Source organism: Medicago sativa, chromosome 8 (assembly GCF_051527215.1).
Source record: "Medicago sativa cultivar Bolivia chromosome 8, Bolivia_mono, whole genome shotgun sequence".
NCBI lineage: Eukaryota > Viridiplantae > Streptophyta > Magnoliopsida > Fabales > Fabaceae > Medicago > Medicago sativa.
In genome coordinates this window covers 72,863,735-72,877,047 of record NC_140756.1, presented here as the reverse complement: position 1 = coordinate 72,877,047, position 13,313 = coordinate 72,863,735, and the positions used below count along the sequence as shown (strand labels likewise).

Below are 13,313 nucleotides of genomic sequence, written 5' to 3'. Positions count from 1 at the left end.
GAATTGCCCTATGAATACTTGATGGAAAGAACCCTTTAGTACTTGATAATGCGACGTCCAAACGAGCCGACATGGATTTTTCTAAGAAGATTTTTCATGAAATTTTGGTAGAACGGGGCAGGGGTTCTCTGTTTGTGTGGAGGTTACCTATGAATGGCTTCCGGATTTTTGTCCTCGTTGTCATAATCTTGGTCATGATGTCATAAATTGTCGTTGGTTGTACACAAGGAAGGAAAACAAGGTTTCTAATGAAAATGTTGTTAAGGGCAAGACGAAAGTTCCATCAAGGAAGCTGGATTGGGTGCCTGTCAAAGAGAATCCTTCCAGAGTTGGCTTCCAAAGCCTTTGAAGTCGCTGCAGTGGAAAATTCAACTCAACATATCCTCTAAAGATATTGCGGATAACTCTTTTAGTTTTGCTTTGCAAAATGTTTCAGATGCAATTCCCCGAGGTGTGTTGCCTTATTTAGACATGCCTGTGTTGGAATTGGCGTCAGATGTAGCACACGATGACGTGCAATTTTTTGAAGTGGAGAGAACCCTTTTGAAAACTTGGGATGTGAGCGTTCCACAGGTTTCGGTTGCACATTGTAAAAATGCGCTATTGAGAAACAATAACACTGATTGTTTTTACCACCAAATAGAATCAAACATCGACAATTACATAAGACAGTAAAAGAGAATATAGAAATGGGAAGAGTTTTGTGGATGAAAAGTGTGGTTGACCAATGAAAAGGAAATATTCTTTGATATATTTGTTTTATTACATTAGAGTTTAAATATTAAATCACCTTGACTTATGTTTGGAAGAATCATCAAAGTGAAAGATGGGAAGACAAAGTGATCGAATATTAAGGAAGTTCATACTCGTATGAAGAAGTTAACTGCTAAAAAAACAAATAGAATTAATAGAGTTTAACTTTAAATTGTGTTAATTATAAGGGATGTGCTTGTCAATTTGATAACAAAATAATTGTGTTAATTATAAGGGATGTGCTTGTCAATTTGATAACAAAATAAGGAAGATTAGTGTTTAGTTAAAAGATAGAGGGAATTTAGTTTCTTCAAAAAAAAAGTTCAAAAATAGAGGGGGTGTTTGTTTCATTTAAGGTCTCTTAAGCGATGTTAATCTAATTTACCCTTCTTCTTTTTTTAAGAGTAAGTTGCCCATGATAAAATCATTGAAATAGTTATTAAATAGGTTAAATTACACCGAATGTTCTTTAAGTTATTTAATTGTAGCAAGTTATTTTTTAAAAATTTTCGTACCATTTACATCTTTTAAATTATTTAATTGTAACAATTTTTTTTAACAAGAATTGTAACAAATTAATCTTTAAGTTTTTTTCATATCACTTAAGTTTTAAGTTATTTAATTGTAACTTTTAAATCGCGAATAATTTAAATTTTTAAGATTTAAAATCTACAAAATTGTTACTACTAAATGACTTAACAACTTTATTGATACGAAAAAACTTAAAACCAAATTGAAAAGAATCATAAAGTTTCCAAACACCAAATCCCTAACATAATCCCCTCTTCCACATTCCAGCACTCTCCTCTAAATGGGATAAGGTTACAAAACAAACTTCAACTTCTTCTTACTTCACACTCCACACTCCACACTCCACTCTCCTTCAATGGCCACATCTCTTTCTTCTTCCATCCACATCTCATTTCTTGACACCAAAACTACACGAACAAGGTTCAAATTCCCTCCTACTAGTACCCTAAAAACTCAAAGAAGGTTTCTTATTTCTTCTTCCAAATCCATTCCAGATTCTGAAACCACCCCACCAAACAACAACAAAAAAAACTCATCTTTATCCGACCAACTTGCTTCTCTCGCAAATACAACGTTATCCACTGTCCCAGAAAACCAACCAAAAGTGTTGTCAAAGCCAAAACCCACATGGGTCAATCCCACCAAAGCAAAGCGTCCTGTTTTGTCTCACCAGAGACACAAACGTTCTTCTGTTTCATATAATCCACAGTTAAGAGAGTTTCAACGTTTTGCTCAGAGATTGAATAACTGTGATGTCTCTTCTGATGAAGAATTTATGGCTTGTTTGGAAGAAATTCCGAGTTCGTTTACGAGGGAAAATGCTCTCTTGGTGCTTAATAGTTTGAGGCCATGGCAGAAGACACATATGTTTTTCAATTGGATTAAGACCCAGAATTTGCTTCCTATGGAAACTATATTCTATAATGTTACAATGAAGTCTTTGAGGTTTGGGAGACAGTTTGGGATTATAGAAGAGCTTGCACACCAGATGATTGATAGTGGGGTTGAATTGGATAACATTACTTATTCTACAATCATATCTTGTGCTAAGAAGTGTAATCTTTTTGATAAAGCTGTGTATTGGTTTGAGAGGATGTACAAGACTGGATTGATGCCGGATGAGGTAACTTTCTCAGCTATTTTAGATGTTTATGCTAGGTTAGGTAAGGTTGAAGAGGTTGTTAATTTGTTTGAGAGAGGGAGAGCAACCGGGTGGAAGCCTGATCCAATCACGTTTTCCGTGTTGGGGAAGATGTTTGGGGAGGCTGGGGATTATGATGGGATTAGATATGTTCTGCAGGAGATGAAATCTTTAGGGGTGCAACCTAATTTAGTTGTGTATAATACCTTGTTGGAAGCAATGGGAAAGGCGGGGAAGCCGGGGTTTGCGAGGAGTTTGTTTGAGGAAATGATTGACTCAGGGATTGCCCCAAATGAGAAGACTCTAACGGCAGTTATTAAGATATATGGAAAGGCAAGGTGGTCTAAAGATGCTTTGGAATTGTGGAAAAGGATGAAGGAGAACGGTTGGCCTATGGATTTTATATTGTATAATACATTGTTGAATATGTGTGCAGATGTTGGATTACTTGAAGAAGCTGAAACTCTTTTCAGAGATATGAAACAATCTGAGCATTGCAAGCCAGATAGTTGGAGTTACACGGCTATGCTAAACATATATGGGAGTGAAGGAGCTGTGGACAAGGCAATGAAATTGTTTGAAGAGATGTCTAAGTTTGGTATTGAACTCAATGTGATGGGGAGCACTTGTTTGATTCAGTGCTTGGGAAAGGCCATGGAAATTGATGATTTGGTCAAAGTTTTTGACATTTCAGTTGAGAGAGGAGTTAAGCCAGATGATAGGCTTTGTGGTTGTTTGCTATCTGTTGTGTCTCTTTCTCAGGGTAGCAAGGATCAAGAAAAAGTGCTTGCTTGTTTGCAACAAGCTAACCCAAAATTGGTTGCCTTCATTCAACTAATTGTAGACGAGGAAACTAGTTTTGAGACTGTCAAAGAAGAGTTTAAGGCTATCATGAGTAATGCAGTGGTTGAGGTGAGAAGACCCTTCTGTAACTGCTTGATTGACATATGTAGAAACAAAGATCTCGTTGAGAGAGCCCACGAGTTGCTCTACCTAGGGACTTTATATGGATTCTACCCAAGTTTGCACAACAAAACACAATATGAATGGTGTTTAGATGTTCGAACATTGTCAGTTGGGGCAGCTCTAACTGCACTTGAAGAGTGGATGACTACACTCACCAAAATTGTTAAGCGGGAGGAGGCATTACCAGACTTATTTCTAGCACAAACAGGTACCGGTGCTCATAAGTTTGCACAAGGACTCAATATTTCTTTTGCATCTCATTTGAGAAAGTTGGCTGCTCCATTTCGACAAAGTGAAGATAAAGTTGGTTGTTTTATTGCAACAAAAGAGGATTTAATCTCTTGGGTGCAATCAAACTCTCCGTCGGCATCTATTGCAACATAAGATTGTGGAAAAGTTCAATCACCTTTTTTGCTATGGTTAATACATTTCAGTGATATTTGAAAGTATTTTACCACTCGAAATGTCGAGATGTGGGTAGTTGAAGACATAGAAGATGGGATATGCTATTTCGTCATTTATTAGACAGTAACACACCCTAAAATTTTGTATTGCTTTTTTTCTTTCTTTATTTCGTCTCGCATCTTTCAAGGATTTTTTGGTAGACTGCATCTTTCAAGATTTGGTAGAGGTCTGGATGCTTGAAAGATTGTAACGGTAACAAACTTTTGTGCTTATTTTGTGCCATTAGTCAATCTCACTGTCTCAATGTTGTATATTAGTACAGTTTAAGTTGTTGACATTACAAAAGGTGAAATCTTCAATATAATTGTATTTCATATTTGCCTCCACATTACCTTTTCTTGTTGCATTGCAGGTTCTTATTTAGATACATAAAAAGTAGTTTTCCAAATCCAATTAATATATTGTATGAAGTGTATATGATGCACTTTCTGTAGCTAACTGTATATGAAATGGTTGGTTATAAACATGAATGTTTGAACTGGAGTCAAAGTCTCCTTGTTTAGAGAAAAGCTGACGATAGCCTTAAATTTTGATTCATTTAAGAGATTCTCTCAGGTCAAACAAGTGATGTCTTTGGCATTGTGAACTAGAGGTTTCGCCTATTGACCTGAAGACATCAATTATGCAATGTGATTTATTTTTCTAGAGGTGATTTATTTCAATGAATAACTCATAACTTTAGTCTCACGCAATTTTAATGTCTGCAATGCTTATAACAGATTTGGCTCTTCGAAAGTGAATAGTTAGTAAAGTGAAGAAATCAAAAAGTTGATATTGTGACTGTCCATGCTTTGTTATTCATCCAATGATTTATTTATCAGTTGTTATTTATCAGTTGTTATTACTTGCTCTCTAAAAAGTTTATTTAATCAAGTAATAACAACTGATAAATAAATCAAAAATTTATTTAATCAAAAAATTTATTTATCAGTTGTTATTACTTGCTCTCTAAAAGTGATCTAAAGTGAATTGATCACTTTAAAAAAGTTGTCCTCTTATAACCATATGTTTCTGTGTGTTATTATTTCAACATATTTATTTATAGAAGGGGTCTAACTTGGATGATTACTGTATATCAAAATAGAATTGTACTGTAAAGTGTGTTTAGAATTATAACAATATATAGTTTCTTTTTTAATTGAATTGATAAATATAGTTTCTTTTTTGAAGGAATGATAAGAATATATAGTTGAAATATCGACTAATGGTTATAATTATATGTTGTATTTAAATAAAGCGCGACAAATTTGACATGTATATAAGATCTAGTTGATTATTTAAGCAATTTTTTTTTTTTTAACAAAGGCAAGATTAATTCATTTAATTAATAGTTAGCAGATATAGACAGTCAGGTACATCATAAAAAAAGTAGGGGTTAGGATGAGATAAAGAAGCTCTAGCTAGTTATGAGCTACCCTATTTATTAGCCTCGTGACATAGTACACAGAATTAGATGATAATAAGGTTTTACATCTAGAGATTATATCTCTAAACTCCTATTTAAGCAAATTGTTAAGATAAAAAATATCCCAATTCCCATACCAAGATGGGGTATCTGCTTTCATGTTATTAATTTAGTAAGAAGTACTTGTTTGTCTTGCCATTTAAAAAGGACAATGGCAAGACAAGTACTACCACTAACAATCAATGTGTGGTTCAGTTATGTTTTAGTGCAAAAAGGGTCTATTTCATTGGCAAATTTTAGTATTATTTGATTTTTCATCTTTCTAGTTTAGAATCATGTTAATTTGCTGAGTAAAGATCCTCTCCATTTTGAATCTCCTAACTCTAATTTGATATGGTGGAAATCCACCCCCGGCTACAGATTGTCATATTTCTGACTAAGAACAGCTCCAGTTAAATCAGTACACTTGTATCCCCACCAATATACACCAACATTTTACTTGGCTCAGCCAAAGGAAGAAAGAAAGAAAAAATTTAAAAAAAATAGAAAGGACCTTCGCTGTGCAAAATTTCTATCATTTTTCATCTATAATAACTGCAAAAAAGATGGACGGGTGCGGAAATGGTGAACGGAAAAAGAAACAGTTTAAAAGACTGCACTTTCTTTTCCACGCCTAAAGAAAATTTCCATAAGCCTGTCTGCGATGTCTAAGGAAGAGTTGTAACAGTTGCCTCTTGCCATTAAAATCTGAGATTCCTAGGAGTTAACTTTTTTGTTGCAACACCAGGAAAATTCCAGATCCATGAAAAATGGATCAGCTGTGAAGCTATGACATCATCTTTAGGGCAATCCCAGGTGGAAAAATTGTTGTCACATGTATAGAGCCAACAGAAAGTTGAACGCCTCACAGATATTTCCCTGACGATTTCCAGATTCTTCCTTCAAGTGATATCACCATAACAGTAACATCATCATGATACTTCCTCCGATCTCCTTGCGGAATATCCAGCAATTCATGAAAATCCATTCCTGCAACAATTGAGTCTGTCATATCACCACTCTTACAGAATTCTCTAATTGAGTTCTATAGACACAGTAATTGACAGCCTAAAACATTATCTATAAATGAAATGAAAACAACGTTTTGCTTGAACGATTTTCTTCACTATCCCCATCCTAAGACAGAATGAAAAGTTAGAAACATTATAAAACATGTTCTCCAATTTACAAAAACCAAACAAACCCATGAATATAAATGCAGACGAACACAACAACCATCCCAAGTTAAAAAGTGCCATCTCGGCCAAACTCAGGCAAAATGAAAAGTGAAAAACATTATAAAATATTTTTTCTCCAATTAAAAGAACCAAACAAACCAATGGATACAAATGCAGACAAACACAACAACCATCCCAAATTAACACTGTCACCTCAGCAAAACTCTAGAATCAAAAGACAACACATACAAAAAAGAAAACAAGGGTGGGTTTTGCAATAATCAAGAAATCGGCTTTATACAACCCAGATTTAAGAAATAATCTAGAAATCCTATGAAGTGATATAAAATTTATGAATGAGTTAAATATACAAATATGTAAGAACTGTCTTTTAAAGAAAGGAACTGATATAGTAGCTAGTACTCAGATGCTACAAATAATCAAAGCGCTGGACCAGAAGCTCAAGGGAATGGAAAACACAGACTTATAAAATACTATCTAATTCTAAAAAAGACAACATAATTATTTGAGGCTCTGAGGTACACATTTTAATAGAAAAAAAGGCCACAGGGACAAAAGCTTCACCAGCAGTTTATTCTTTCACTGTGTGATCTTTGTATAAACAAACACATCCAAAATTTGGCACAATGATACAGAGCAGGACAAATGCTTTTAAATTATTTATAAAGAAAATCTAATTAATATTCCATCCACCTGCACCATTCAACAAATTGTGTATGTCTAACAAGACTGTAAAACAAAAGATACAAAAGGTGAGAAGATCCAATTTACCAGCTTTCTTGGCTGCACGGAGGAGCAGCTCTTCAATTAAATGTTGGGCAGGATCTCCGTCTGGAAACTTTTCCATGAAGCTCTCAACTTGAGAAACAACTTCTTCATTGTTTAGATATTGATACAAACCATCAGATGAGAGGATCAGGAACTGATCCCTTGGGCTTAATCTATGGTGACGTACTGAAGGGAAGCAGGATATGTATGGGGCAGTTCCAATAAATTCATTACGAAACATTTCCAGTACGGCATCATTCAACTTCGGCTACAGAAAAATAAATATATTCCATCATGTTAGACAAGATTTGTGTAAAATTAAAATATGTAATAAATTGACACTGTGTAGCTTATATCTATTCAGTTCATCGTATATTATTACTTGTTACAACATCTAAAGAATAATTTCATATGATTATGAAGTAATGTGACAGGTTTTTCAATTTTCCTCTTTCAATTCTGACTGAGAATGCAAAAGAGGTTTAGACATTGTGACAGATATTTCTACTTGTTATAATAAGTACTAACTAATATTTTTAACATGAATATCTTCCATATGAAACTCAATATTAGAAAACACAAAATGTTCATGAACAATAAGATTTACAGAGCTGTGAACATAAATAGTTAAATAAATAACATCAATGTATCTATTTGTTCACCGCTTATCACATTTTCTTAAATAACCGTTTATTTGCATATAGGCACTTAAGTGTGTGTACAATGCAGCTGTCAATCCCGGACGGCTGCATGTAGTGGCCAACCCCAAAACCGACAGAGGTATAGCACATTGCGGGATGACCACTCTTCTAATATATATAATAAATATACAATTATTTTACTATTAATTTAGTGTTGATTTATATTACAATTTTTATTTTGCTATTCAATTATACTAAATGATACTATACAACAACAACAACCAAGCCTTAACAAACTAAGTGGGAATACTAAATAATACTATATTATATTTATTTGATTAGGTTACTCTGTTATTTTATTATTTGTTTATTATTAACTACTATTCATTTCTGTGGGGATACTAAATAATACTATATTATATTTATTTGATTAGGTTACTTTAATATTTTACTATTTGTTTATTATTAACTACTATTCATTTTCGTAAAAGCCTAAGGTACTCAAAGGCTCAACTTTTTTTATGATTCCTTTTAAAGTTGTATTTTTCTGTAGGTTGGGCCTTAGCAGTCCAGATGAACTCTTTTTCCTTAACCTAGTAGACCTAACAGAAGTGGTATGTAAGACATTGGGCCGCACACAACTAGTCCTTGCACAGCTGCAAAGATTGCTGGAATAGAGAGAGGCAGTGGGTGTGGGTTTCTGTTCTGAGATTGAAAACTCAAATTTGGTCGGACATCATGACAGAGTCCTTTCTATTTTGATTTTACATTCCTTTTCTCTGGTTTGGCACAGAAGCGTTGCAGCACACGCAACACCTGCAGCACTATATTGCGATGCAGGGAGCTTTGCTGCAGTTACCACCCGCTCCGTGTCGCTCTGTCGTGATAGCAGTGGCGCCGCTATTAGACCAGGTGCACGTTTTATTCAAATTAAAACAAAATGTTTCAGTGGCACTAAGCAAGATGAGTAATAAACCTTGATTTCCATCAAACAGATAATCAACACAAACTCGGAACTATTATCCCACAGTGCATGAAGTCATGAACAACACTACTATAGAAATTGGTATGTTATTTCTATCTGAAGGAAGGAGAGAATGGTTCGGAAGCATGTTGTTTAAAATTTATAAATTTAGTAAAAGAAAGAGCATAGCATCAATAAATAATGTATTTTCAAATATACCCTTTTCAAAGATCCTGCCCCAAATGCTCTGGTGACCTTAAGACGACCTTTAACTCTATCATTGACTATGCAACGGGGATCATCAGGATGCTCATTTTTAATTCTAATGATTTCCTGCAAAAAAATAAAAATAAATAAGCTGCATTTTTTAGACATCTGAAATAAACAGTTCACAACATGACAGGAGAAAATAAAATATGATTGATAACCATAACTACAGAAACTTAAAAAGTGTAACTTCTGAGACTCGTTTGTTTGAGAACAAAATCATTGAAGCTAATTACTAACCTGTTGAATGTATCACTACAAATTACTCCATCTCAATACTGTATATTCCAAAATCATAAATTTCATCTGTAGCTGGATAAATTAAATGAAAGTAACAATAGCTTCCCTCCTAGGAATACAATGCACTTAGCAAAAAGTATACAATGGCATGCATATACCAACTCAATTATGGACACACACACACATACAATGACATGCACACACAAACTCAAGAAGTTAAACCAGGCAACAATTGAAATGATGAGGAAACTTTGTCATGTATCTAAAAACCAAAATTGACAAAAGTGAAGTAAGAAAGCATTTCAGTTCACAAAAAGGCCTACAAATTCAAAATTAAGCTTACTTCTTTAATGCTGGTGCTGTGGTCAGTAGACAGCTGCAATGCCGCCAACCTCATTTCTTGAGCAGAACCCTCATTGCCGACCTTGATTGTGGTTTCAGTTTGAGTTCCATCTAAAGCAAAGGACTCTTCAACTATGCTCTCACTGCTGGAACCAACACGAACATCTCCCTTGCTTGCAGATTCCACATTGGAAGTACCCTGATCCTCCTTGGGCTCATAATGTGCTACAATTGCACGACTATCCCCAACATTCATAACATACACATCCTCATCCCTCATCAAAACAACCAACAGACATGAACCCATCAAAGCAAGTTCAGGATTTGTATCCAGAAGCTTTTCCGTCATATCCAAATACGCAAGTTCTGTCACTTCAAGAGCCCGCGACATTGCATTCAAAACCAAATCATGATCCACCGGACCCAATTTCCGCCTCCTCCCACCACCACTACCAGTGCCAGAAGCAGAGGGTTTGTTTTCCACCTTAGACTTTTCTTCTTTCTCTTCCTGATTCCCCAAATTCCACGGTAACAACTTCCTACCATTACCCTCCTTATGTTTTGGCAAACCATCACCCTCCTTATGCTTTGACAAACCGTTCTTCAGTCTGGACAGCAACAGCCACCGTCTACTGCCTGCCGAACCTGCATTGGCATTGCTAACACTAAGTGCATCGTCAACTGAAAACGCAAACCTATCCGACCCAGAAAGATCAAGTCCATCTTCAGGATCTTCAGCCAAAAATTCCCACAACCTACGCCGTTTACTCTCCGTTCCCACAGCCGGTCCAATTTCAGTCTGTTGTACCATATTCACCAAACCAGAACCTGAATTTTCTCCCTCCTTTTCCACCTCAACGGGGTTATGACTCTCCATTGGTTCATCAAGTTCCCAAAACAAACCCTGAAGCTCATTATGAACATTGCGGTACATATGCCCCATCAAAAACTCAGGTGCATCCGGTCCATTAAAACCGTCGTAAATCCCAACAAACAACCACCCCTGCTCCTCCGAAACCACCACATGAACCCGATCTTCCCCAGCCTTCCCTAACGCCCACTGCACATTACTCTCATTTTTCACCTCCACTGCCTTCTCCTTGGCCGGAACCTCTTTCCTCCCAACAAAATTCAACACCGGCACCACCCACGGCCGCTTCTTCTCCGAAGACACCTTCCGTTGAAATGCCTTCCTAAACCCTGACACACCTTTCTTCCTTCCATACATCCCTCCTAACGGTGCCGAGAATGGAACATCTCTTCCGCCACCTACACCACCGGAATCCCCACCGGCGCCGCCGTTAATCGGCCCAGAGTGCGCACTCTCAATCGGACCGGAGAGAAAATAACCACTCCCCTCAAAAAACTCACCACCTCTCGGCACAGGTTGAAGCGGTAGAGCACTAAACGACGACGTACTTTCAAAGCCATTTACAATATTACCCTTACCGGTGACAAAATCGCCACCACAACCTCCTCCAACGGCGGCGGAAGATTCTTCTTCTAACTGAATAACCGTTTTCGGAACAGAACTATTAGCACTAACAGAAGCACCAGAAATAGCTTTAAAAGCGGTTTCACGAAAATCGGGTCGGGTTCTAAGAACCGATTCATGAGTAGGTGAAAACCGAAGAGAAGTAGACTCCGGTGAGAGAAAGCGATCGGAGTGAGTCGGAGAAAGAAACCTGGCCGAAGATCTAACGTAACAGAAAGAATGACCTAGGGTTTCATCTAACGGTTCATCAGTGAAAATAGTAACGTCTTGGTTGTCGGTTTTTTTGTTGTTCCGGTGTTGAACCGGTTCGAAACAAGAACACAACCTCGAAACTCCAGCTCCCATCACATTAGGGATGTAGTAATTTTGTTTTCCGGTTCAGATGAACCCAACCGCCTAAGTCCAATCCGAAAGGGACAAAGGGGAGGGAAGCGAGGGAAGAAGAGTGAAGTAAGGGTCAACAAAAGAAATTTAAAAAGAAGAAAGAAAAAAAGTAAAAAAAAAAAAAGTAAAGAGATGTAGAGAGAGAAAGTAAGTGAGAGAGAGAGTGAGGGAGAGGAAAGTGAGGAGAAGAGAGAAGAAAAAGCAAAGGGAGAGAGAGAGTGTGTTTGTTTGTTTTTTTCTTTAACTTTATTAATTTTTGTTTGTTTTTTGACTTGTGAGTTTTGAGATGAGATGTGATGTGTGAGAGAGAGTTGAAAAATTGTTGGTGTGTTTGTCTATTGAAATTGAAGTTGTTGGGTTGGGTGTGTGTGATGAAATGAGTTGACGGAAGTCTGGAAATGCGGTGGGTGTTTATATATAATCTGTATTGACACGTAGGATTCCACCTCATCCTTGCCTGTGTTTCTTTTGACTTTTTTTATTACACTTTTTAATGTCATCAATCTTTGCTGTAATTAATTATTGATTCATACTACTTATATCAGTAATCATACACCTGGTTTTCAATACCAGATGTGGTTTTCCCTAAAAAAATAAAATAAATACCTGATGTGGTTTTTCTCTCAATTTACTGTTTATTCCCTCCTTTCTTTTCTTTTTTTTTTATGGTCGGGGTTTGAACCCGATCTTGCATATATTATGCATTATTTATATCAACTGAGTTAAATTCACGAGAACAACTCACACCTTTCTAAATTGCAATAGAAAAGATTATTGTTAATAATACGTTATTTTATACTGTAATATTTTGTTTGACGTTGGATAGACATTTTGTTTGATTTCCGAGTGAAACAATATTTGGATAGACATTATTTACCTTTCCAGCTAAACCTTTAACGTGTGTGAAATAAGAAAAATAACTTATAATTTGAGATGGATAGAGTGTATTGTAAAAGAAAAAAAGGATGACAAATTATTTTTTAAAAAAGTCAAATATTATAAATTATAATGCATTGCATACCGGGATTTTCATAAAATTTTGCTATTAAAGATTCTTAAAAACTGTTAGTTAACAATTCCCAATAAAATTTTCAATATAAGTTATAAATAAAAAGTAAAATGTATATAGTCTAAATTTGAAGTAAATGCATTTGACATTTTACCTAGATTTAAAATGGGAAATATTAAAGAGTACACCCTCCGGTCACTAATATAAGCAAAAGTTTGATTTTTAGATTCATTCATTAAATGATATATGTAGTCTTACTACATATATCATTTAATGAATGAATCTAAAAATCAAACTTTTGCTTATATTAGTGACCGGATGGTGTATCATTTGGACATTGGTTAATGATACAAATATAAAAAGGGTCTTGTTAACGAGTGCCCCCGGAACACTCTTTAAGCATCCCAAATTCAGAAATTATTTTTTAAAAAAGTCAAATGTCACAAATTCCAATGCATTGATTACACTGATTTTCATAAAAACTTACTTTTAAAGGTGCTTAAAGAGTGCCCAAGTGTTGAATTTTAAGGACGGATCTAGAAATCAATTAGATATTTTCTATTTTTTTAATAATAAATACTCTCTCCGTCCTAAAATATAAGCAAAAATTGGTCAACGAAAGTTAATGTATTTGGTACAAATTTTTAACCAAATACATTAACTTTTATTGACCAATTTTTGCTTATATTTTGGGACGGAGGGAG

General features: G+C 35.5%; 2 protein-coding genes across 2 annotated transcripts; one reads left to right on the top strand and one right to left on the bottom strand.

Annotated features, from left to right (window-relative positions):
- The first annotated feature begins 1,459 nt into the window (after nt 1–1,459).
- LOC146901281 (pentatricopeptide (PPR) repeat-containing protein) lies at nt 1,460–4,182 on the top strand. Its single transcript, XM_085739397.1, has one exon. It carries the CDS (start codon nt 1,640–1,642, stop codon nt 3,773–3,775), a length of 2,136 nt encoding a protein of 711 aa, XP_085595523.1. The 5' UTR covers nt 1,460–1,639; the 3' UTR covers nt 3,776–4,182.
- A 1,445-nt stretch (nt 4,183–5,627) lies between these two features.
- Nucleotides 5,628–11,762, bottom strand: PLL1 (poltergeist like 1). The gene is made up of 4 exons (XM_085739396.1): nt 9,723–11,762; nt 9,092–9,205; nt 7,271–7,535; nt 5,628–6,290 (listed from the first exon to the last, which is right to left on the bottom strand). The coding sequence occupies exons 1-4, from the start codon at nt 11,559–11,561 to the stop codon at nt 6,166–6,168; spliced, it is 2,343 nt and encodes a 780-aa protein (XP_085595522.1). The 5' UTR covers nt 11,562–11,762; the 3' UTR covers nt 5,628–6,165.
- Nucleotides 11,763–13,313: the final 1,551 nt, after the last annotated feature.

Coding starts and splice junctions, on each gene's coding strand:
- LOC146901281 (XM_085739397.1), top strand. CDS start 1,640: ATGGCCACATCTCTTTCTTCTTCCATCCACATCTCATTTCTTGACACC.
- PLL1 (XM_085739396.1), bottom strand. CDS start 11,561: ATGGGAGCTGGAGTTTCGAGGTTGTGTTCTTGTTTCGAACCGGTTCAA. Junction 9,206..9,722: donor ACAGCACCAGCATTAAAGAA/GTAAGCTTAATT, acceptor ATTTTTTTGCAG/GAAATCATTAGAATTAAAAA. Junction 6,291..7,270: donor CCGTGCAGCCAAGAAAGCTG/GTAAATTGGATC, acceptor CAATTGTTGCAG/GAATGGATTTTCATGAATTG.